At 39.2% G+C, this 22,723-nt stretch overlaps 1 protein-coding gene across 1 annotated transcript in view; it reads left to right on the plus strand.

Annotated features, from left to right (window-relative positions):
* Window positions 1-16,721, plus strand: part of kcnd1 (potassium voltage-gated channel, Shal-related subfamily, member 1) — a 69,982-nt gene extending 53,261 nt beyond the window's left edge. The window contains exons 5-9 of the mRNA XM_051426600.1: window positions 2,342-2,504; window positions 3,532-3,615; window positions 8,259-8,354; window positions 9,297-9,547; window positions 10,480-16,721. Coding sequence (XP_051282560.1) covers window positions 2,342-2,504; window positions 3,532-3,615; window positions 8,259-8,354; window positions 9,297-9,547; window positions 10,480-10,687 — 802 coding nt within the window. The 3' untranslated portion in view covers window positions 10,688-16,721. The remainder of the gene's footprint in view (window positions 1-2,341; window positions 2,505-3,531; window positions 3,616-8,258; window positions 8,355-9,296; window positions 9,548-10,479) is intronic.
* The last annotated feature ends 6,002 nt before the right edge of the window (window positions 16,722-22,723 follow it).

Raw genomic sequence — 22,723 nt, forward strand, 5'->3', positions numbered from 1 at the left:
GGCTGTTTGGCTTCAGTCTGACATCTCCTTCGATTCTGCTGAGCGCTTTTTGCCAACAATTACAGATGACTTCTGCTCCGCTCGGCCCTCTCTGTTATCTCCATTGATCTGCTCCCGGCTGCCAATATCGCTCCCTGCCGAGGACGGCGGAGGTCCAGTAAAACTGACCTGAGTGCCGTCATCACACCGAGACTGACTCTGAGCTCCCACAGACCCCAACACTCATTCAGCAAATTACTGTCAGCATACACTCTCTCAGGCCTGGTATTACAGGAAATGAAAACTAAGGTGATAATTAGGTTTCAAAGCATCACAGTGGTGGTTCGGTATGTTTATCCCATTAACTGCACATCACTTGTACTTTATTGTTTTACTCTTCCTTCAAGGTAGCCAGTGTGTTTTTTCCATCTCTATGAAAATCAGCTTACAAAGACTTAAAACTTGATATTCCATTGTCAACAATTTACTGTTTTCCTTCCCTTTATCAAGAACGTGCACAGTTTTAACTAGAACCAAAGGTAGCTTCGAGCTCCACTCTTGATGGAGATTGCCCAGCTTGATCATCGGGTTCTTGCCCAGCTGTATGTATTTAAATATAATGCATAATGTTTATAAATGTAACATTGTGAAATGAGAAGAACTGCACTAACAACTCCAACAGAACGCTTTAACTGGGAGGAGATTCCAACACGTGTTCACAGGGCGACTGTGCACAGCTTTGAAATTAGTTTTGACTTTAAAAAATAGAAAGAAAGTAAATTAGCTTCTCAGATATGAGCATTAGCACAGCAGACGGGGTCGTGGCCTCTCTGAAGGACTCAGACATTAATCCACTGCAGCAGGTACACGAGCGCAGAGCTGCAGTTCGTTACCTGCTTATCTGATTTACTGTACAGTCTGAAACCATTAGCATATTTGAATATAAAGACTTTAATTCCACAGCGAGACAGACGTGAGAAAATTGGAAAAGCCCTCTTACAATTTAATCACTAGGAAAGTTAAAACAATTCATATATAGAAGGTATAGTGATTTTTTCTTTTTAAAGTAACGTAAAAACTTTTTATTACTCTTTCTAAAACAGAACTTCAGGTTCAAGTAAAGAAATAAAAAAGCTACAGAGTGTTAAAAACAACCCTGATTACAAGACATTTTATAGGCTTGTTATTGTGAAATTACACCCTAAAGGTCCAGTAGTGTTGGCAACTTGCGGTAAAGTTGTAGATTACAACACCCTTGCCTCACCCAATTATCCACAGACGTCTCCAAAACAAATGGACCCAGTGATTAAAACCACTAAAAACACTGAATAAAGCAGTTCCACCTGAAAAATCACTGCTTCACCCTCGCTGTTGGGCAGACAAAGGACTCTAGACTTTATATTTTAATCTGCTTCCTGTGATTGTGCCATCAGCTGTAGTGAAACAGAGCAGACGGTGTTTCTGTGGTACGTATGGTAACGTCTCTCAGTGAGTCTGAGCACAATCACACCAACCGTCCTGGCCTCCTGCCCACTCTCTAATCTCCTCCTCCTCCTCTTCCTTGTCTCACTACCTGTGATTTATGGCTCTGTACAATGAAGGGTGAAGGCCGCATGAGCCAACCAGCAACCTGTGAGTGTGTGTGTGCAACAAAACAGCCTTACAGCCAGGAGACAGCGTTAACAACCTCAGAGACATCAGCATCTATCTATCTATCTATCTATCTATCTATCTATCTATCTATCTATCTATCTATCTATCTATCTATCTATCTGAAGCAAACAAATAATCATCTTCGTTAAAATCTTTTTAACCTTTTAAAATATTATTTTAAAAAAAAGTGTTTGTTGGTTTGGATAGAAATATTCACAAATGAACAATCAAATGTATCTTTAATTTTGATATATATATAAAAACTAAAGCTGGATTCACATAGACACAGCAGACAGTTAAATTAGATTAGGTCGCCAACAGTAACCATAGACACAGAAAATACTGCAATTACATTTTAAACCAGATTTTACAGTAGTACACTAGCTTGTGAATATTGTCAAGTTGCTTGCTGTCTGTACGCTCTGGGCTATAAATCTTCAGCTGCCATAACATGTTGTTCATGTTCAAGTGTCATGGCGGTGCCACGGAGGAAACAATATGACCTGAAAGTGTTGGTTGTCAAATTGTCAAATTGATGTGAGTAATTACAAGTATTCTTGCCTGCATAATGTTAGCTAGTTCTATGTGTCTGGAGGACGTGGAGAAAGACTTTGGTTCTTGCGACCCGAACAAGCCTCAGAAAATGGATGGATGGATGTTTGATGTATCTGTCAGCATGTTGACTGATGACAGTGTTTCCTTCCTGCAGGTACGGTGACATGGTTCCCAACACCATCGCAGGGAAGATCTTCGGTTCAATCTGCTCTCTCAGCGGCGTGCTGGTGATTGCCCTGCCGGTGCCCGTCATCGTGTCCAACTTCAGCCGGATCTACCACCAGAACCAGAGAGCGGACAAGATGAGAGCGCAGCAGGTCGGATTCTCAGTTTACTACATTATAGGACTTAAAGGTGCAGGTAAAATATTCCTTTAAGGAAACTACATCAGCAAACACTTCTCATCCACTATACCCCACTGCCCCACTTAGTTACTTAGTTACTTCTAGCTAATCTTTATTTGACAGTAAAACAGTGGCAGCTGTGGTTGCCAGAACTTTACTATTATAAATACAGTAGAGCTTTTTCTACTATTACAGTAAAAAGATATTAGTACTGTTGATTTTAAGTTCCATAATTTACTGTATACATACAAGTTGTCACCATCAAAAGAAACCAGAAGAAGAGGTTTTCGATAATATAAAAAACTACTTTATTCCGTATAAATTCCTTCAAAATGCTGTATGTAACTTTAATAATAAAGCTTGAAGATAAAACAACTTTATTTAATAGTATGAAGGGAACATCAGTGTAATACAGAGGATACAAAAACACATAATGTCCTTCTTCCATCCGAGTGTCCGTTTTTTGGACTTTTCCTAATCAATGATAAATAAAAGTTCACTTCATTGCTGATCAGAGAAATGTATCAGTTTTCCTTCTTTTTATTATCATTATTAGTTTTAACCTTGCCACACATAATCTTTCGTTTTCCTAACAAACTACTAGACTAAAATACTGTAGAACAACAAAGTGTACATTTTACTTGATGTTGTTTGTTCAACCACCAACTACAGAGTAACTGACATTACAGCAACGAGAACTTACTAATATATATTCACCTGTGTATCTTGTAAAGAGATGAAATATTAGTGGTAGCACCTTTAAAAATGCAAAATGTTATTATCTAAAAGTGGAGCTGTAGAGGAAAAAGTCTGGCATCGAGTTTAAAGAAAGACAACAGATGAAGTCTGATGTGCTTCACTTTAACCTCCCATACAGTGTGTGTGTGTGTGTGTGTGTGTGTGTGTGTGTGTGTGTGTGTGTGTGTGTGTGTGTGTGTGTGTGTGTAGGTGTGTGTGAGATGTGCTGACGGAGCTGTTTTCCTGTGTTTCTGTCCGACAGAAAGTGCGTTTGGCTCGGATCCGCATGGCGAAGAAAGGAACAGCCAACGCCTTCCTCCAGTACAAAGAAGACCGATCACTCGGGGTGAGACACACACACACACACACACACACACTGACAGTCGATAGCTTCTCACTATCAAGCAGGAAGGGTGGATAACAGTCCGGTTAACTCAGACAGTGATGGAGAGAGAGAGAAAGTGGATGTAGGAGAAAGACAAAAGAAAGAGGTCAGGACAGAGACAGGAATCACAGCGTAGGTGGACTGTCGACTGTTTTTTCAGACCTGTGGTTTGTTTGTTCTGGTACAAATCAGTCTGTAAACTTGCCAATGCCAGTATATAGAAAGCAGAGATACACAAAGTCATCAGTCATGTATATTTCTGTTCTATTCAACAGGAAATTTAGGCATAAGCAGAGTTATACAGAGCTCATAAACTTTTTCATCGTTCCACAGCAGCTACGCTGAAGAGGCGGCCTGTAGACGTGTCTGAAGACATTTTTTGTTTATCAGCCTCGCCAGTGCAGAGATCAGCCGATTATCTCAAAATGCCAAATAATCGGCCAACCAATTAATCGGTCCATCACCGACCAATAATGTAGTCAGTAACCTCCCTCCAGACAGCAACAAGACCAAAAACAAACAAACTGGTCTGTGTCGACAGTCACTACCGTTAAGTCAGCTGGCGGGCATGGGAAGAAAGCCTCGCTTTGTCCTCTAAGTGGCGCTCCAATGAGGGTGAGTTGTCACTATGAATATCACACGTCGCCATGCCTGAAATTATAAATTATATTGGCAAACATTACCTGGTACGTCAGAGCTCTGGAGATAGGCTCTTCAGGTGAGTTTGTTCAGACGTAATTTTAAGCTAATAATACCGTACCATCAGTTATGGATGCGGTGCCGGTGTGTTTGGGCCTCAAGTCTATGAACAGTGAAAGTAAAAGTAACTTTGGTTATCTGGCTGAGAGGTTGGAGGTGTGCAGCTCATTAACTCTTCTAACAGCTCACTGTGGCTCCTTTTTGTCCCATTACTCCCTGACAGATTTTAAACTGATCCGCTCACAAAAATTGCTGGCAAATTATTTCGTACGACACGTTTTAGATAAACGATTCAAGCTGACAGACAATATAATAAAAGTCAACTTGTGTTTCTGCAGTTAAATGCTTGGGTAGCTTTGGTGGGCCAGTCTGGCCCGCAGGCTGCCAGTTGACTATAAATCTTAGTTTTTGTACCTGACCATGTGAAAACCACAGAGACAGAAAGAGTAGAAATCAATGGCAGAAACAATGAGACAGACTCTGATAAAGACACAGACAGACAGACAGACAGATGAGGAGCTGCTGGCTCAGCAGTTTGGAGCTCAACCAATAACAAGAACATCATAGTACAGCAACTTGGCAAAACAACAGTGGAACCAGATCAGCTCCATTAGTGCACAGACAGAGATAAACACACAGACTGGATCGGACTGATAAATAGTTCTCTTTGAAAAAACAAACAAAGACACAAAATGCACACATTTAAAGTCTGAAGTTTCAGGATCCTGTACGGTTTCAATGAGGAGTATGCCGGTCCAACCCTCTGGTCCATACTGAAATACCTCAACAATAATCAGATGGATTTGGATTAAATTCATAGCTTTATGGCCTTGAATTAAAACTGTTGATACATCCAGTCTGTGCCGATGCTCTGCCACAGAAATGTTAACCTTTAAAAAATAGTTAAGGAAACTCACAAACAGCGAGGATCCGTCTGTCATCCATTGTAGGATCGCATCGGCTTGTTGTTCGGCCTGTCAGATTGTCCAGGCCTCCCAACCTGCTCGCCCACCTCATTAAAACTGAATCACAGGGCGGCCCTATACCTCACCTGGTAGAGCTGCCCCCCATGTACACAGAATCCTTGCTGCAGCGACCATGGGTTTGACTCCGACCGCAGGCCCTTTGCTGTGTTTCATCTGTCCTTTCCAATAAAGGCAAAAAGCCCCCAAAAATGTATTTAAAAATTAAATTAATTCACTCCCCGTCTGAAAAAACTTTACTGTGTAATCTCTGAAAGAGGAACACAGTAATAATCTATAATGTTTCAACACTTTTTACCTGTGTGGTTTGAGTTTTTTCTTTGAAAATATTTATTTGTAATTCTTTTAATTCAACCCTCAGAGAAAAACTAGTGGAAAAGAAAGAATAGAACGGTCATTTTACCTCAGCAACCAACCAACAGTTGCTTAATGAACATTGAGGCCTCTATAGGGTGCTGATTATTCCTGTTCAGTTTATAGACATATCCCAAAAACTGTGTATAGAAAATGAGCTGGATGTTAATGTTCCAGTGAACTCTGAACATCACATCGATTTTCATCTTTCAGCTTCATCACGACTTTGTTTTTTTTCCAGTCAGGGGATGAAACATTCACTGGGTTTCAATGTTTTATCAGTAAGATGGCTTTAAACTGCAGGTAGAGAGTGGATCTCTCTCTCACACACACAGATATTGTTGAGTCCTAATCCCTCTCTGGCGAGAGAGGGATGACTGCTGGATTTAAAAAGTGCATAATGAGGGTGAAGAGGAGGAGGAGGAGGAGGAGCAGAAGAGAGAGGAGAAAATAAGAGGATGAAGAAAACGAAGAGAGGATGAGGAGGATCAGACTTCCTGTTTCTGTTTCTGAAACATCATACCGGATGGAGAAATGGAGAGGAGGAAGGAGACAAAGAAAGGAAGAAAAGGAAAAGAAGAGAGATTAGTTTGGTGGTGAAGAAAAAGAGAGAGATGAGATTAAAACAAGAGACTTAAAGATTATTATTATTATATGTCGACTGGCCTTCAGTCGGGAAAGTTTAGTGAAGTTTAAATGTGGAGGATTCTCAGGATTTATTACAACTTTCAACATTAGTTTTCTCTCGTATTAACATGAACAAATGGAGACTTTCCCAACTAGTGAAAGTTTGTCCTGAACTAGAATAGAATCAAACAATAAAATAGGCGATAAATTAGAACAAAGTGTATAAAAGTAGCACTAAAGCAAGAAATAAAAAGGCTGGCAAGCGATACAAAAGTGTCCGCTGTCGTACCACCAGATTACAGAGCAGCTTCTTCCCTCCCCTCGAGAAGCAGAAGGCCCCTGTAGAAGCAGTTACATCTTGAAAATATGCTCATTAAATTAAGGTTTTTACCTAAAAATAACATAAAATTTCAAGCTTATTCAGCTGCTGCGATATTAAACAAACCCTCCCTCTGCGCTATAAACACAGGAAATGTATGAACAGAAACATTTTAAACTAGAATAGAATAAAAGCAAGAAAACATTGTTTTTGGGCCACCATTAAGTTTCAGTTTTGGGAAAGGTTGAGGCACCTCTGCTTAGAGAGAAGGAATGTGCCTGATCACATTATCAAAAGGTTATTACAACCATCATCCCAGGTACGTTCCAACAGGGGAAGCTACAGGTACAGGCACAGAGTCACATCCGCCTCTCCGTGGCTGCTTCACTGCCGGTCAGGATAACCTGTTATTAATTCCACCTGTGTAGATTCATTGTGAATCTTATTCAGGATTCAGCTTCGGGTCATGTTTTAATGGGAGTTGAGCCTTATTTCATAACCCCTCTAATAATCCCCATTTTCCTAAATGTAACTGTAATCTGACTACTTCTTTTTTTTTAACCTTTTTTTTGTATCCTGCTTACATAACTACATGTAATCTGTTACAGTGTATCCCACAGGATTTTGTGAGACTATGGTGGGTGGATGTCGGCCCCTCTAGGGGGACCCGGGGGCATGCTCCCCCAGAAGATTTTTTTTTACATTTTAAAGTTAAATGCATCAATCTGATGCCCTTTGAAAGCAAAATTAAGAGGCTAGATCTATGCAGAACTGTGTGCTCTTGTAAACAATTTAATCATAAACACATTGGTTGTATAGATATGAATGGGGAAAACACAAAATCAACTAGAGCATACATCTGAGCCATCAAAGAAATTAAGCAAAAGTGGTTACCTGTGTTGAACTAGTTTATTTTTTAGTAAATAAAATAATAAATAATTAAACTGTAAGCTAAATTGTAATAAAAAATAAATTGGATTCCGAGGGTACATCAACTATTAGTCATTAGTTGCAGCCTTAAGGGGAGACATGGCAGGCAAAAACATTTTGGGTTATTTTGCTTCCATAACATGTCTTCTTTCAGACCAGTGGAAAGAAAACATCCAAAATACACATTTCTACAACTCTCCCTACATCCCTGTTTGCACCCCGAATTTGGACATTTAATTTTCCTGGGCTTTGAAAAAAACTGCCCCTGTCTCTGCTGTTAAACTCCCCTGCTGTCCCTCCGTCAGGGGAGGCCGTCTCCCCTGCTGTCCCTACGTGAACTACCTGCCCTGCTCTCTCAAAGTCTGTCCCTCTATGAGTCTTTTTTATGAGAGTTTTACTGAAAATACGTTAGTTACAAGGCTCGCGGGGCTCTGGTCCGTGACGCCTTGTAAACATTAAGTTAACTTCCGTTGTCAGAGCCACTGGCAATAACAAAGATTCTCTATATACATTTATACTTTCTGAACCGTCTCTGGTAATAACATTAACGTTAGATAATTAGCTAACGTTAGCTAGCTAGATATAACGTTACTTACTTTTTCATTAATGAAAATGATTTGTGCATGTTTTGTGTGTGTGTGTGTGTGTGTGTGTGTGTGTGTGTGTGTGTGTGTGTGTGTGTGTGTGTTCAGGACCGGGACAGTGACACCACGGCTCTGTGTGTGAAGAACAGATCAGCGTTCGAGCATCAACACCACCACCTGCTGCACTGTCTGGAAAAGACAACGGTGAGCTGAGTCGTTTCATCAGTCACATCACAAACAGATCTGAACTTTATATTTCCATCTGCTTCTACATTTTTAGACACTAGCGGAGTTTAAAAATACCTCCAGACTTTCTTTATCTGCGTGCAGTCTTAATATAAACTCAGAGTCACACAATTTCACTTTGCTTAATAAAAGGAAAGTTCATCTTCCCTTTTTCATATTATATTCAATATTAAAAGTAACAGTAGGGAACAGCTGATAAAATGTACAATGAACACAAACAGTGAACACAATAACTGCAGGAAGTTTGTGTAAAACCAGAGATTTGGATGAATATTTAGCTGATTATTTCCTGTGAATATTGATCAGAGATGAGTTTTACTGATATTATTATACCGTTCTCTGTCTGTGTTATGAATTTTTATCCTTTTTAACAATCATACAGACTTAATAGGCTTCTTTTTTGAGAAATTCAGTGTTTTCTACAAATTTTTTCTACCAGCTCCTCCGTAGTTTCAACTGCATACTTTCCTAATGCAGTTAATTTAGGTTTATATCTTAATAATAATCTAAACTTTAAACTAAATAACTACATTTCATTTAGTTTTCTTCACAGAATGTAATGAAATGTTTAGATATAGGTGATATAACTTTTCTTACAACCTTTAAAATCAAGAAGGCCTAAGTGGCGGTCGGGACCCCCAGGTTGGGTACCAGTGATCTACATTATTGACCTTAGAAACAGGAGTTCCATTTAGTATCTGTTCAAGAACTCTTTCTTATATTTAGTCATTAGACATAAGTCATAAGACGTTAAAAGTTGAGATTGAAAACAAAACTTTTAAATCCTTTAATCTTCTTTCAATTAAACTTTTCAATGTCAATGTCAGCGTCTAAACCAACAAGGGAGCTTGTTAGTATATTCTCCTCAGGATCTGTCTGACCTCCGCCCTCTCCCCACAGAACCATGAGTTCACTAACGAGATGACCTATAGCGAGCTGTGTATGACAGAGTCGGTGGGCTACAGGACCAGTCGCAGCACCTCCCTGTCCAGCCAGCAGGGGGCACAGAACAATTCCACCGGCTGCTGCCCCCGCCGGGCCAGGAGGAGAGCCGCCATGCGACTGGCTAACTCCACGGTGTCCGTCAGCCGGGGGAGCGTCCAGGAGCTGGACACCCTGCACATCAAAACCACCTCCATACCACCACAAACGTAAACAGAGATAATGTTCACTGACCAATAAAACATACATGAAGATGTACGCAAATAGATAAACCACAAGAGATAAATATAAACAGCAGTGGCCCAAATGCAGAGCCTTGATGTACACCAAATTTAAATGCAGAAATTGTTGTTGATTGTAAAGATTTCTGGTTTAACAGAGACTCAGATGCAGAGAGAAGCACAGGACAAAAAATGTAGAAAGTCAACATCTTCACTGGAGAACCAGACATCAGTCCAGAAAAAGCAAACAAATCCACACAAGAAATATAAAAGTTACTAGAAAATAGCTGGAGATTGATGAACACACAACGTAGAATAAAGACAATCTGGCAACAAGAAGAGAAAGCTGTGTAATACTATGGATTTATACGGGTTGAACTGAGGGCAAGACCAGGGGCAGCACTGGTGTGGATAATGGTGGGAGAAAGCTGAAATGACCGAATAACCAGAATAAAACACAAAAGAAAAGACGAACAGGGTGTTACTTTGTTAAATACATGACAAATATTGTGATTTCTCTCTTAATTCAATTTATTTGTATAGCGCCAATTCATAACAGAAGTTATCTCAGGACACTTTTCAAATAGAGCAGGTCTAGACCGAACTCTTTATAACATTATTTACAGAGACCCAACAGTACCACCATGAGCAAGACCTTGGAGACAAGGGCAAGGAAACACTGCCTGTTAAAAGGAAGAAACCTAGGACAGATCCTTCGGCTCTAGGTGGGTGGTCGTCTGTCTCGACCAGTTGGGGTGAAAGAGAGAGAGAGAGAGAGAGAGACAGACAGAGACAGAGAGAGAGACAAACAGACAGACAGGTGCACAGCAACAACAGTATTGGCAATGGCAATCTAGCAGGACCATGGCAGGAGGCTCCACCAGGAGCGATAATCTTACTCTTTGTGTTTGTCTCCTCAGTCGTTCCAGTCTGAACGCCCAGACGGGTGACCTGAAGCTGAACTGCGGGGAACAAGATTTCACCGCTGCTATTATCAGCATCCCCACGCCGCCTGCCAACACGCCTGATGAGAGCCTCCCCCCATCGCCCGCCCCCATACCAGGCATCCTACGCAACACCCGGGCCACCGCCTACACCCACGACACTGTCAAAATCTCCTCCTTATAACCTCTGACCACGCCCGCAACCTCCCCCTCGACACCCTCCCCTCCGCCCCACCCGCCAACCTCCCCATGAACTTCCTTTAAACCTCTGATCCTGAACCCAGGGCACTGCTAGCTGAGATTTCGGGGACAAAGACTTCTCAGACGGATACTTTGAGTACCTGCTGGTTACTTTCGCTTACCATTTTGTGGATTACATGGAAATGGAGACAAAATGGCATCCCATATGGGAGACAGCCGCCAACTGGAGCTGGGAAAGCAAGCAAAAATCAAAGGCAAGGAATTTTAAAAAGGAACTATAACCTCCCGAAGGCTTTCCTGAGTCTTAAGAATCAACCCTTCATGCATTTCGGACCCCAACACGCACTTGCCTTCCTGCACAGTTTTGACCTTTTGGATCTGATTGCACAAACCCTGGGAGGGTACATCTTGGACCGACGACGGAAAAGATGCCAAGACTCCCAGCACCCCGAAACCAACTTTGTTTCGTTGGGTCTATAAACTTAATTATTGAGAGGAGGGGTGAAAAATGGCTGTCAAGGACAGCGGTCTTATTTTTCAGTGTAAACCTACCGCGAATGAACTGAGTCATTGGTCTTGGCAATGAATCTGAGGGCCTGCCGACCATTGGAGGATCTTTTAGACTCTTTTAGACCCTTTTAGGAAAAAGATGTGACAGAGATGATCTGTTGACAACCAAACAACCTTCAGTGGCTTCAGAGGCCATAGCTATAAACAGGTGACGGCTGTCAGACCGATATAGCTAAAAAAAGGATACGTACGGTTTGGTATTTTGGCTTACCCTAAAGGGGATGGTTTCTTTTCTTTACATCAAAAGACTGGATCTTCGAGCCTGATTGCAGAGAAAAAGTCGAACCTCTTTTGCTTGAAATGTAAAGGTTGTAGGTTTAAACCCAGCAATGGATCAGGATGTCTTTGAAGAGGACCAAAGATGAATTTTAGTTTTATGAAGAGTTGGCAGTATATATGGATGATTCCTTCACTGGGTTTAAGCCACTTCAGGTCACATTTTATGGAAAGTAAAGAAATAATGACAGAGAACTCTTGAGATTTTAAAAGGAATTCAGTTGAAAGAGGTGAAAATCTCGGAACGATAATCCAGACGCTGCTGAAACACATGAATTTTACACATGAACTGAACTCAACTGGGTTTAATGATCTATGCTGAGCCTGAATACTGTTCACACAACTACACTGAGCTGATCTTAACTTCAAGGAGCTGAACTGGTCTGAGCAGCGCTGGACTTCTAAAAGGGACAATGGGTTAAGTGAGGGATCCTGGACTGGATTAATCAGGTCTGACATGGATTGGTCTGGTCTGGCTGTAGCTCAGAAGTGTTTGTCAGTGTGAAACTGACACCCAGACTAGGAACGAAAGCCTTTACTTTTCAAAATATGCAACATTACAACAAGCAGGAAAATAGCATCAACAAATGAACAGAATAATAATAATAACAATAATAATGTGTGTGTTATAAAAACTACAGTAATTATTGCAGGGAACATAATGTAAAGCAACTAAGAAATTCATTTGTTATGTGATCTTTTCAGTGAGAGAGAGGACACAAGTATTCTGCAATAGATTTAAATGGGAAAGGGAAATGCAACCCCGAAAGCTCTTTAGCACTAAAATCACGTTTGTCCCGATGACGTAACCCGAAGGAAAGGGTTGTTTTCATCACATTCATTAAGGCGGGAAAGATAAATTTAGTCTTATTTATTGTTAATCCTCCCTAATTTCAAGAGCGTCAAAACCTACTAATGCAAAATACATGAAAGGATCATATTTAATCTAAAATAAAAAGTAAAATAAGGCCGTTTGAACATAGCCTACGTTGGCTAAATTGACCCACTTTTTCCTGCCAAAATATCTTGGCTACTAATAAATTGAACAGGCGCCTTTAGCTGAGTTCTCTGGGAAGAATCAGGTGGTGAACCATCAATCAATGAACTCACCAACTACTGTCTTTGTAGAAAGCTGAGTCCTCTTTCAAATTCTCCTCTGTTCCTCTAGCTTCAGTTCCTCTGTGTTTTTTCTCTAGGAGCGTTTCTTCCACTAGTTTTTCTGAAAAGCTGAAAAACATTCATGAGCTTTTCTGTCCAGATTAATTGGATAATGAGATAAATGAGTGTCGGCTGCACAATCAAGTTTTGATCAAAATCACAATATGGTCAATTGCAATATGCAAATCGCAGAAGCTTGTTTGATAAAGGTAAAATATGTGACAATCGAAACAGACCCCAACAAAAGTCGCATCATCATGATTTTAATAGTTTTTTCAGAGAATGAAAATTGTGGTGCAAAAATGACCGTTCCTACTAATTGTAAATCATATTGTTATCACAACATCTGTCAAAAAACATGCTAACATGTTACTAGTTCAGCAACTACCCCTGTTCTAGCTCCATCTATTTCACAAGGACACACAGATAAACTTAAATGAGCCATCCAAGTCATCTATGAACATATGATACTTAAATCTCATTCATTTCAGTAACTGCAACATTTAACCTGGAAAAAAAACAGATAGTCCCTCCAGGAAGTTGCATGTTTCAATTCAACCAATCCCCATGAATTCTGCATGTTCTTATAATTTTGTCCAGTCACCGCAAACATTTACATAAATTTGACGAATCATTGTAGTTTCCTTGAGTTTCAATCATAGCAGTATGCACGTCACCAAACTATTAGCAATTTTAAAGAAGCTGCCATTAAATCTGGTATTTTAGGCCACAACAATTCTAAATAAAGCTTAAAAAAAACCTGGACGGAATGATTAAATTAAATAAATAAACTAAACAACATATACAGTTACTTATATTCATATACTGAAGGAAGAAGCTGCTGGTGGTACAATAGCGGATAGTTCTGTATCGCTTGCCAGCCCACACTTTGTTCTATTTTATTGCTTTTATTCTATTCTAGTTGTTGTTTCTGTTAATACATTTCCTGTGTCTATAACACACAGGGACAGTTTTAAATTAATGAGCATATTTTCAAGATGTAACTGCTTCTACTGGGGATTTCTGGTCATATTTCTTGGCCGCAGTGGTTAAAAAGTAAAATTGTGTATATTTAAAAGTCTTTAACCCAGATTCTGCTATAAACACAATGGTATTATTATTTAGGTTACCAGAAAGACTGATGGTAGAAACCCGAGAGAACAGTGGAACATGAGCTCGCACAAAAAGGAGACAAGGCTTTGTTTTACTTTTTAAATCCCAGATTAAAAACTAAACGTCCTCTCTTAATACTGTACGTCATCGGCCACACGTGACTTCACCTGCTAGCGTTTCGGTGAAGCGTTTCCTCGACCAATCAGAAGCAAGAGTGTGAGTGAGTGACATGCAGACAGGAGACAAGACGTACATACTGTAACATATTTTGTATCATAAACTTTCACCTGCATCTTCCAATCAAATCCTCAAACCAAAAAAAGAAAAAGAAAAAAAAGATAAGAGATGAAAGTCGTCGGGTACCTGACTGGCGTTTCTCCGTGCATGAGCCTTGTGCAGTAGAAGTAGCACTACTGATCATAGGAATTTATCAACCATATCAAAGAATAAAAAAGCTAGAAAAAAAACACAACACAATGGGGAAAGAAATCTCATCATCCGTTCTTTTGCATGACGACTGTTTTTTTTCCCTCTCCTATCAGTCATTGGTTTGTTTTTCTCATCCTCCCCCTCTTTCCCTGTCCCGAAACTTTTCAAGACGAGTGTTTGCACCACCGAGAAGTTAGATTACCAAGAAGAAATAAAACAGAGTATATAAATGAGTTCAAAAATAAAAATCATTCAGGCATGTTCCTCGCCAGAATGCAAAGAGTGTGTGTGTGTGTGTGTGTGTGTGTGTGTGTGTGTGAACGGGCGGGTGTTTGTTTGTATGAGTGTGTGTGTGTGTTTGTATGATGAGCAGTCACAAATATGCATGGATACCGTTATAGGTATTTTATCTGTTTTCTCCGGCAGTTTAAAGAGAGACGAGTGAGAGAGGAGACTGAACCGGCCGTCTGTTCACCGGACGGATATTTTACACTGATTTTGAACTCTTTGTCACTTTTATTGTCAAAAAAAAGTCTTAATGTTTTCACTTTGTTGTGTAGCTGTAGCTCCCAGCCGGCCTCTGCTCCCCAATAAATCATCATCATTTAACTGCAGAATTATTGGAATGATGATGATGCGTAATAGATTTAAATATTATATAATTTAACAACTTTGTTTTTAAATTAGCTTTTTCCGGGGCTTTCAACCAATTCTCATAGTCTTCACTGATGAAAAGATTTTGCTCCAATACGGTTAAAAGCTCCAGATAAAGATGGGCCTTGAGTTAGCATTATTACTGACTTTAAACGATTAATTTATAAGCGAACATAATTGATTATGTTCCCTCTATGTACTCATTTAAATTTGAAACTATTAAAACTGTTAAAACATGTATTGCCCAATTAACTAATTTATGTCCCGTTTGGCCTTCCGTACAACAGTTTTCACAGCATCAGTCAGCAGTTTTAGCTGAATTAGTTTAAACATTTTTGCAATTTTCTGGGTAATGAACCTGGTCTTTAATTTTTTTTGTTTTAAATTGCTGCATTATACAGGAAATTAGTTTGAAAATAGGTTTTTAGTAACTTATTCTTGTAATTTATTTTACTTCTTTCTTTATCTGATGAGGAAAGTGATGTTAAACTGTGAAATTAAATGTTAACTGATCCTACGGAGGCTTGGTGGCTGGGAGCCGTAGCTCTAGTGCACTTTACTGAGATCTACTGTTGAGTCATTTAATCCGTTGTAGGTATTGATATTTATTTCTGCAGCTGTCGCTCTGATGTCAACAAACAGGAAACATCTGAAGAATATTTCAAATGTTAATTTTCACATTTTCATTGATCTAATGTTCCCTGGATTGATGAGTTCATTGTTTCATGAAAATGTAAAAGCAAGTTAATTGTAGCTAATTGACTAATGTGATTGATCTATAATCAAAATTTATAATTGATTATCTTTGCGTCATGTCACTAATCATTTTGGGGGGGGGGTTACTTTCATATCAGGATTTTTGTGAATACGGATATGGATTGGCAACTGGAAATCAATATGAGTAGCACATCAGATAATGACGCAAAGATATTATTAATCATAATTCAGAGTATTGATCAGTCCAGTCATAGTTTTTAAATGTTATTTGACAAAAGTGAAATTTAGCATTTAACTAATTTTCTAGCCAGATGTTGCCTGTATGTCACAGCCTCAGACGGAGATTTAAAGAGCAACTTAACACCAGACTTCATTCTTAAGCTTTTAATTAAAGATTGGTTGTGGTCCCAGTCTAGAGACACCTGAGATACCCAACTTATTTGACCAGTGACCCCTTAAATCGAAGCAATATCTGCTTGTGACCCTCTCAACACTGGTTGCACATATCTACCAGTTGTCACCAGTTAAACCAAAGACTGTTATTCACAGCAAAAAACAAAGTTTAGAGCATATTCTAAATATAACGAAGATTGTTGTGTAGCAAATTTTTTCTTTCTATAGTCCTATCTAGCTGATCATTTCCATTAGATTTCTTTCTTAAGAGCTCGGAGCTACTGCATAAAACCAGAGTTACGTGAGCTTTTGAATATGTGAAACAGGCGTTTTCCAGCTAATACTTGGTGTCAAGTTGCTCATAAATTGTCCAACAGCTGTTTTTAAGAGTAGGTTTTTCATCTGAAGTGGCTGTCCTGTTTGTTCTTCGAATTAATTCAAACCAACAAACTACATTTATTATCAGACAAACAATGAAAGCACATCGGTTAAATGCCGGGGAGACAAACGGGAGGAAATAAATAACCAGTTGAGACGACGACCAGCACTTCAGATGCCTCTGAGTTCAACAGTTCTTCGTCCAGTGTACTGATGGACCATAAGTCTCAGAGAGAGAGAGAGCAGTGGTGAATGAAAGGAGGAGAAAACAGCATTAAAGCACAGAGGTGTATATTCCATTCCACTAATAAAGACAAGAGAAACCAGAACATGTTGTGCTTTGATTTTGTTCTGAACTCATCCAGTCACTTGTATTCTGGCTGTTGTCAGGATTGTGGTAGAAAACCCTTTGAACAACTTCCAAACCTGCAGAATAAATACATGCAGTGAGGTTTAGATTGAGAGTGGAAACTAATGGAGCAGCAACCTCTAGTGACTAGAATGTGGATTACAAGACAGTCAATCTCAAAGTGGAGCAGGGGACTGAGGGGGGTGAAACACTGAGAGCTTCGAGTGTTGTGTTTCCTCGTTATACCTGTGTCTGGATTGAGTATTTCAAGTGGAAGTACACTTTTGTCCACTCAAAGTATGAAGCTAGGGGCTAGATAAAGTGCTGTTTCTGACTGTGATAACTGTTGATGGTATGTGTGTATTACTTTGATATTAATGTATGTTATATCTTACATTACATTTATTTAGCTGGCACATTTATCCAAAGCGACTTACTGTTGAGTGCACTCAGCTGTGTGGATACAACCAAGAATTTCATCATAAAAGTACATTGACATCAAATACGCTGAAATGCTTCAAGTGCTACATTTAGAAAGGATTAGATGAAGAAAGCATTTTTCTATCTGTTTTATGTTTTTGGGGTGTGCAAACCATATGTGCAAACCATATGTGCAAACAAAATTGACTTTTATTAACAATATAAATTAAAATACATACAAACGAAAAGCTAAAAGTCCCAACTAAAAACTACTAGAAAGCAAAATTACTAACTTAACTGTGAACACAAGCTGTTAATTATACAGATGAAATGTTAGTGATCACCTCCCTCCACAGAGGGAGTAATGTCAGTAAAACGCCACCTTAGTTAGAAACAACCAACACACACAGCTCTAAGCTGCCATCTCGCCCACCGGCCCTGTCTGCTTGTTGGCAGGTCGGTCAAAATGAGCAATTGACTGTCGGTGGGTTGGACCATTCACTCTACAGCACGGAGGGGAGAGTGGTACCTGGAAAAGGGCAGAGGCAAAGCAAAACACAGATCTATCGCTATACTTGTGACACTGGATGGACTTTCAGAGAGCCTCTATAATATAATATAATAAATATAATACACATGTGGGAATTTGTTTTATTGTATCAAAGTCTCAAAACAGCTTTCATTGGATTCCTGTGGGTTTCATCTGTGTTGCAATGACCAGTCTGAACTACAGGCACAGTTAGCCTTCAAAGACAAGACTTCACGTCACAGCAGAGGAACGACTAATCATTGCTGAACTGAAAAACTTGCAATGTTGGTTTTATCAACGTGATGAGGAAAGACTGTTAAAGGTGAAGTATTCTGGAGAACTTTAATACCATGACAAATACCATGATATACTGCGAAAGGAACAGCATATCTGTGGCTGTGACTAAGAGGTAGAGCGGGTTGTCCACTAATCGGAGGGTTCTATCCCTGGCTCCTCCCGCTGCATGTCAAAGTATTCATGAGCAAGATACTGAACCCAAAATTGCTCCCAATGCTGTGCACTGGTGTGTGAATGAGTTAGTTTTGTGTTCGATGGGCTTCACCATTGCTGTGTTATTGTGTGTGAAAGGGCAAATGTGGTATGTAGTATAAAAGCGTTTCAGTGGTTGGAAGACTAGAAAGGTGCTATACAAATACAGTCATTTACCATTTACCATTTACCATCTTGGCAAACAAGAAAGTAAGCTGAATGTCCGTGGGCAAGTCAATGTGTTAGTCTGACAAAAACCAATTGATACTATTAATTAGATAAATGTACTCTTTGCATTTGTAATAAGTCAATGAATCACAAAGATTGTTTTTATAAATAAAAAAGACTAATGGCCCTGGTATAGAACAATGGGGCACACCCTTTCATTAACCTTTTATTGACCTTTAGGAAGTTGCTACAAGGACACAAAGATGCTGTGATAATACAACCTGTCCTTTGATGCTGATGCTTTTTGGGTGATGGTACTTTGAATTGCATGCATTATATCTTATTTTTGCTAAATTTGGTTTGGAATGTTATATGATTCTTTATACCATGGGTGTAGAGTCAATTCTGATTGGCTGGTGGGTGTCCATTAATTCATGATGTAGTACACTTCCAGGGAAACTGTCTGTTCAACTTTTTTAAATGAATGTCCAAAAAGAGGTTTGAGTCCTAGTTAAGTCCAACTCCAAAAAGATTCAGTCCAAGTCAAAACTGAATCCAAATAAGAGAGACAAATTAAGACAATACCAAAGGCCAAGTCCAAGTGCAAATACAAGACAAGTCCGGGACAATAGAGTAAAACATCTGGAGTCTGGTACTACAGCACTGGGTGTGGGACTAGGGCAACATACAAAAGTCTCACCTTGCTTCTCACCAAAGTGAAATATTTCTGGATTGTATTTAACAAATTCATTATAGGATCATCTTATTATTCTGTCTTAAACAAAAAAACAAAAAACAAAATAGGCTCTCAGATGCTAGTTGGTTCCCATCGTTTACATACAGGAGTCTGCAACTTGTTCACAAATGACACAGCACTGGTGGTTCTTGAGAGCGATGTTCACATCCTGAGTTTCACATCTGTGGTTTAGTGTTAGACAACAAAAGCGCTTTTGTTAAGGTCAGTGAAAGGTTGTGGTTTTATTTACATGTCTCGTGCTATAAGTCACTGTTGACTTTTTTAACATCAGCATCTTTCTTGACCCTTAACCAAGTGCTTTGAGTGCCTAAACATACCCACAAAAAACTGAAATCATGCCTCTGTTGCTACAAGTGGATATTGTGGTAAAACAAATTAAATACGTTATTGTTTGCATATATATTCATTAAAAACAAGCCTGTTGTCTAATAGGTTATGTGGCAAAAAGGAAGGAACATCTTACAGTCACAAGAAGATACAGTATAAATATATGTATACATTAAGTATAAAAGTATATCATATCGTTGCTACTTAGTAGAAATCAATTAATCAATGCAATCCGTGAATTAGCTTGATGAGAACTTATCATAAGAAGATTGACGATGATTAACCCTCAATAATGTAAAGTATAACAAATGAAAGAAAGGTGCTGGTGTGACTCTCAGACAGCTCATATAGGGTACCTACTGCGTTGGTCAAAAGTATGCAAGCAGCTTTTTTGCAACAACAGGAAAAGCTTGGTTTCCTGTTGGTACAGTATATGTTCAGGTGGCACAGGCTGCAGGTCTGAGCAGAATCAAACCTTCCACCAGACATGGAGAGTTTACAAACAGCACTGCACCAGTTTGCTAAACACGTCTCTAAAACAGCCAGCATCTACGCTACAGTCATCATGATTTTTGCTTACCATGTCATTTTTGAAAAGGACTTGACTTGCACCTGCAAAAAACCGCTCAGAGACTGCTGGTTATACATGACTCTGCCAGCATTTTTAATAATTGTCTTAATACTCTGGATGGACAAGACCTTTCAGAGAGCCTTGAAATACACATGGGGGTATTGTAAAAGTACCTTTTGTTGTGTTATATGGTATCATATTATCAAAGCAGCTTTCATTGGATCCCTGTGGGTTTCATCTGTGTTAATGGATGGAGACTGGTATGTTTGCTGTTGGAATGACCAGACTGAACTACAGGCACAGTTAGCCTGCAAAGACAAGACTAACATCACAGCAGAGGAACGAGTAATCATTGCTGAGCTGAAAAACAATTCTAGGGTGAGTTTTTTATCCTTCTTTATTGATGACATCATGCTTGTCACTATTAAAGGCACTTGAGCAACCTGTAACAGATAGCCTCTTTAGTATGAAAAAAACATTTAGACACATACTAGGAAAACTGTGCTCTCTTTACAGAGACTGTCATTGTGGTGCTCCGACCATTAGGAAATATCTTTAAACTATAGTGTCAAATATATGATTCACTTTTATTACACTTACATGCTCTAATTATGGCGCAGAAATATGGTAGAAAATGGATTCCCATCATGTAAAAATGTTGTGGATATCAGGTGTTTCATGGCCAAGAGAAAGAAACAAAATTGACGTGGGTTTGACAGCTGACCCCTGTTCGCGATTGATTCAGTCAGCTATATGGGCTGACTGAATCAATCGCTACTGCAAGTTTGCCTCACAGGTCTTGAACAGGTCACCTCACTCTTACTTATTTTTTACCCTGGATGGGCAATTTTGGTTATGAGATCTAACAGGGCAATAAAGGTTTTAGATCGATATGAATAAAATTATGTCATCGCTGGCTGGATCTTTGAGATCCCGTCCTATTGATACAAGATAATTTTTTGAAATAAAAAAGACTAATGACCCTGGTATTTAACCTTGGGCACACCTTTTCATGAACATTTTATTCACCTTTACAAAGTTGCTACAAGAACAAAAAAGATCCTGTGATAATACAACCAGTTATTTGATGCTGTTTTTCAGGTTGTTGGCTTGCCTCTTCTCGTCTGTGTCACAACTGTGGCTGCCCTTATGTCTTCGATACCGTGGAAGAAATGCTGCAATGCTGACAGTTCAGAAAAATCATTTTGTTGCAAGAAAAGTGTTCTTTTTAACACGATTATTTTGGAAGAAGAGGCAGATATGGTGAAGAACAGACTGAAAGAAGCTGCAAAAGAGAAGCTGACAAAAAAACTCAACACCTATGTGGAAAACGAAGAATGGGGAAACTGTTTTGAAGTAGCTGAAGATCTAATTAAAGAGCCAAAACCAGCCAACCCCTCTTCTTCCAAAAGCCCCCTTCTTCCGAAACAGCTGAAGACTCTTAACTCTTCTTCCAAAGAGCTTTTCCGAAAGACCAGCCGACCCCCTTCTTCGAAGAGAGCCGACCTCTCCAAACAGCGCCGACCCCTCTTCCGAAGAGAGCCGACCCCTTTTCAAACAGCGCCGCACTTTCCCAAACAGCAGCCGCCCCTTTTTCCCCAAACAGCGCCCTTTTTTCCCAAACAGCAGCCGACCCCTCTTCTTCCAGGCCACCAGCCGAGCCCTCTTTTTCCAGACAACCAAGTGATTCTTCATCTCTTGGACAATCAACTCAACTGTGAGTGAGGTCCAGTGTCTTTCATACAAAGTGTTTTTAACTGCTTTAACATTATATTTAGATTTATGGAGATTAAACATAAACTAATGCTGTATTGTAACAGGTTGTCTGAACCAACACTGTGACAGAGTAAAATCACAATGTATTGCTAACTTTTTTAGCTGAAATATCTCAACAACTATTGAATGGATAAACTTTGGTACAGATGTGAGACTGTGGGCTTTTATTGCCTTTATTTGTTTTCATTGTGGTTGTGTTTTGGGTTACGGTGCTCTGAATTGTATCCATTATATCTGACGTTTGCTTAGTTTGTGTTGGATGTAATTATGATTATGTTAAGTTTTTATATGTTTTTGCATGTATTGATGATTGCTGATGAATTATAGTGTGTGTAGTTTCTGTTGTGACTTTGACTTGAATGTTTCAGCAGCGTATCCAAATGACTTTGGGAAATGTTTTCATCTCTAGCGTGTATCTTCATAAGCACAAACATGCTTTATTTTGATAGAAGAAAGTTTTATAATCATTGTACCTTTGATGATAATACAGAACGTCATGTTTTCCTTCCTTTCTTTTCTATTGTTGAGTAAACTCACTATATTTTATGGATATTTCTTATTATATTTAATGTTTGTGTAAAACCAGTGATTTGGAGGCATTTTGAACAAATTATTTCCTGTGAATATTGATCAGAGATGAGTTTTCTGGATATTTTTTGGAACTTTTTATACAATTCTGTCTGTATTTTGATTTTTTTAAATCATAAATACTCAATAGGCTTATTTTTTGACAAATTCAGTGATGCTTTGACTCCCTCTAGTGGTTGGGAACCAGTCTTACAAGCTGATTCATAGCCAGAATATCTATATGGAAATATGTACTAAAGAGCTGTACCCTTTCCAACAGCAATATAATATGATATTCCTAATGATGTATAATCTGATGTATTATTTTATAAACGACATAAATAAGTAGTTTTCCTTTTAAAAAACAATAAAAAAGAA

The sequence above is a fragment of the Dicentrarchus labrax genome, unplaced genomic scaffold (assembly GCF_905237075.1).
Source record: "Dicentrarchus labrax unplaced genomic scaffold, dlabrax2021, whole genome shotgun sequence".
In the NCBI taxonomy this organism is placed as follows: domain Eukaryota; kingdom Metazoa; phylum Chordata; class Actinopteri; family Moronidae; genus Dicentrarchus; species Dicentrarchus labrax.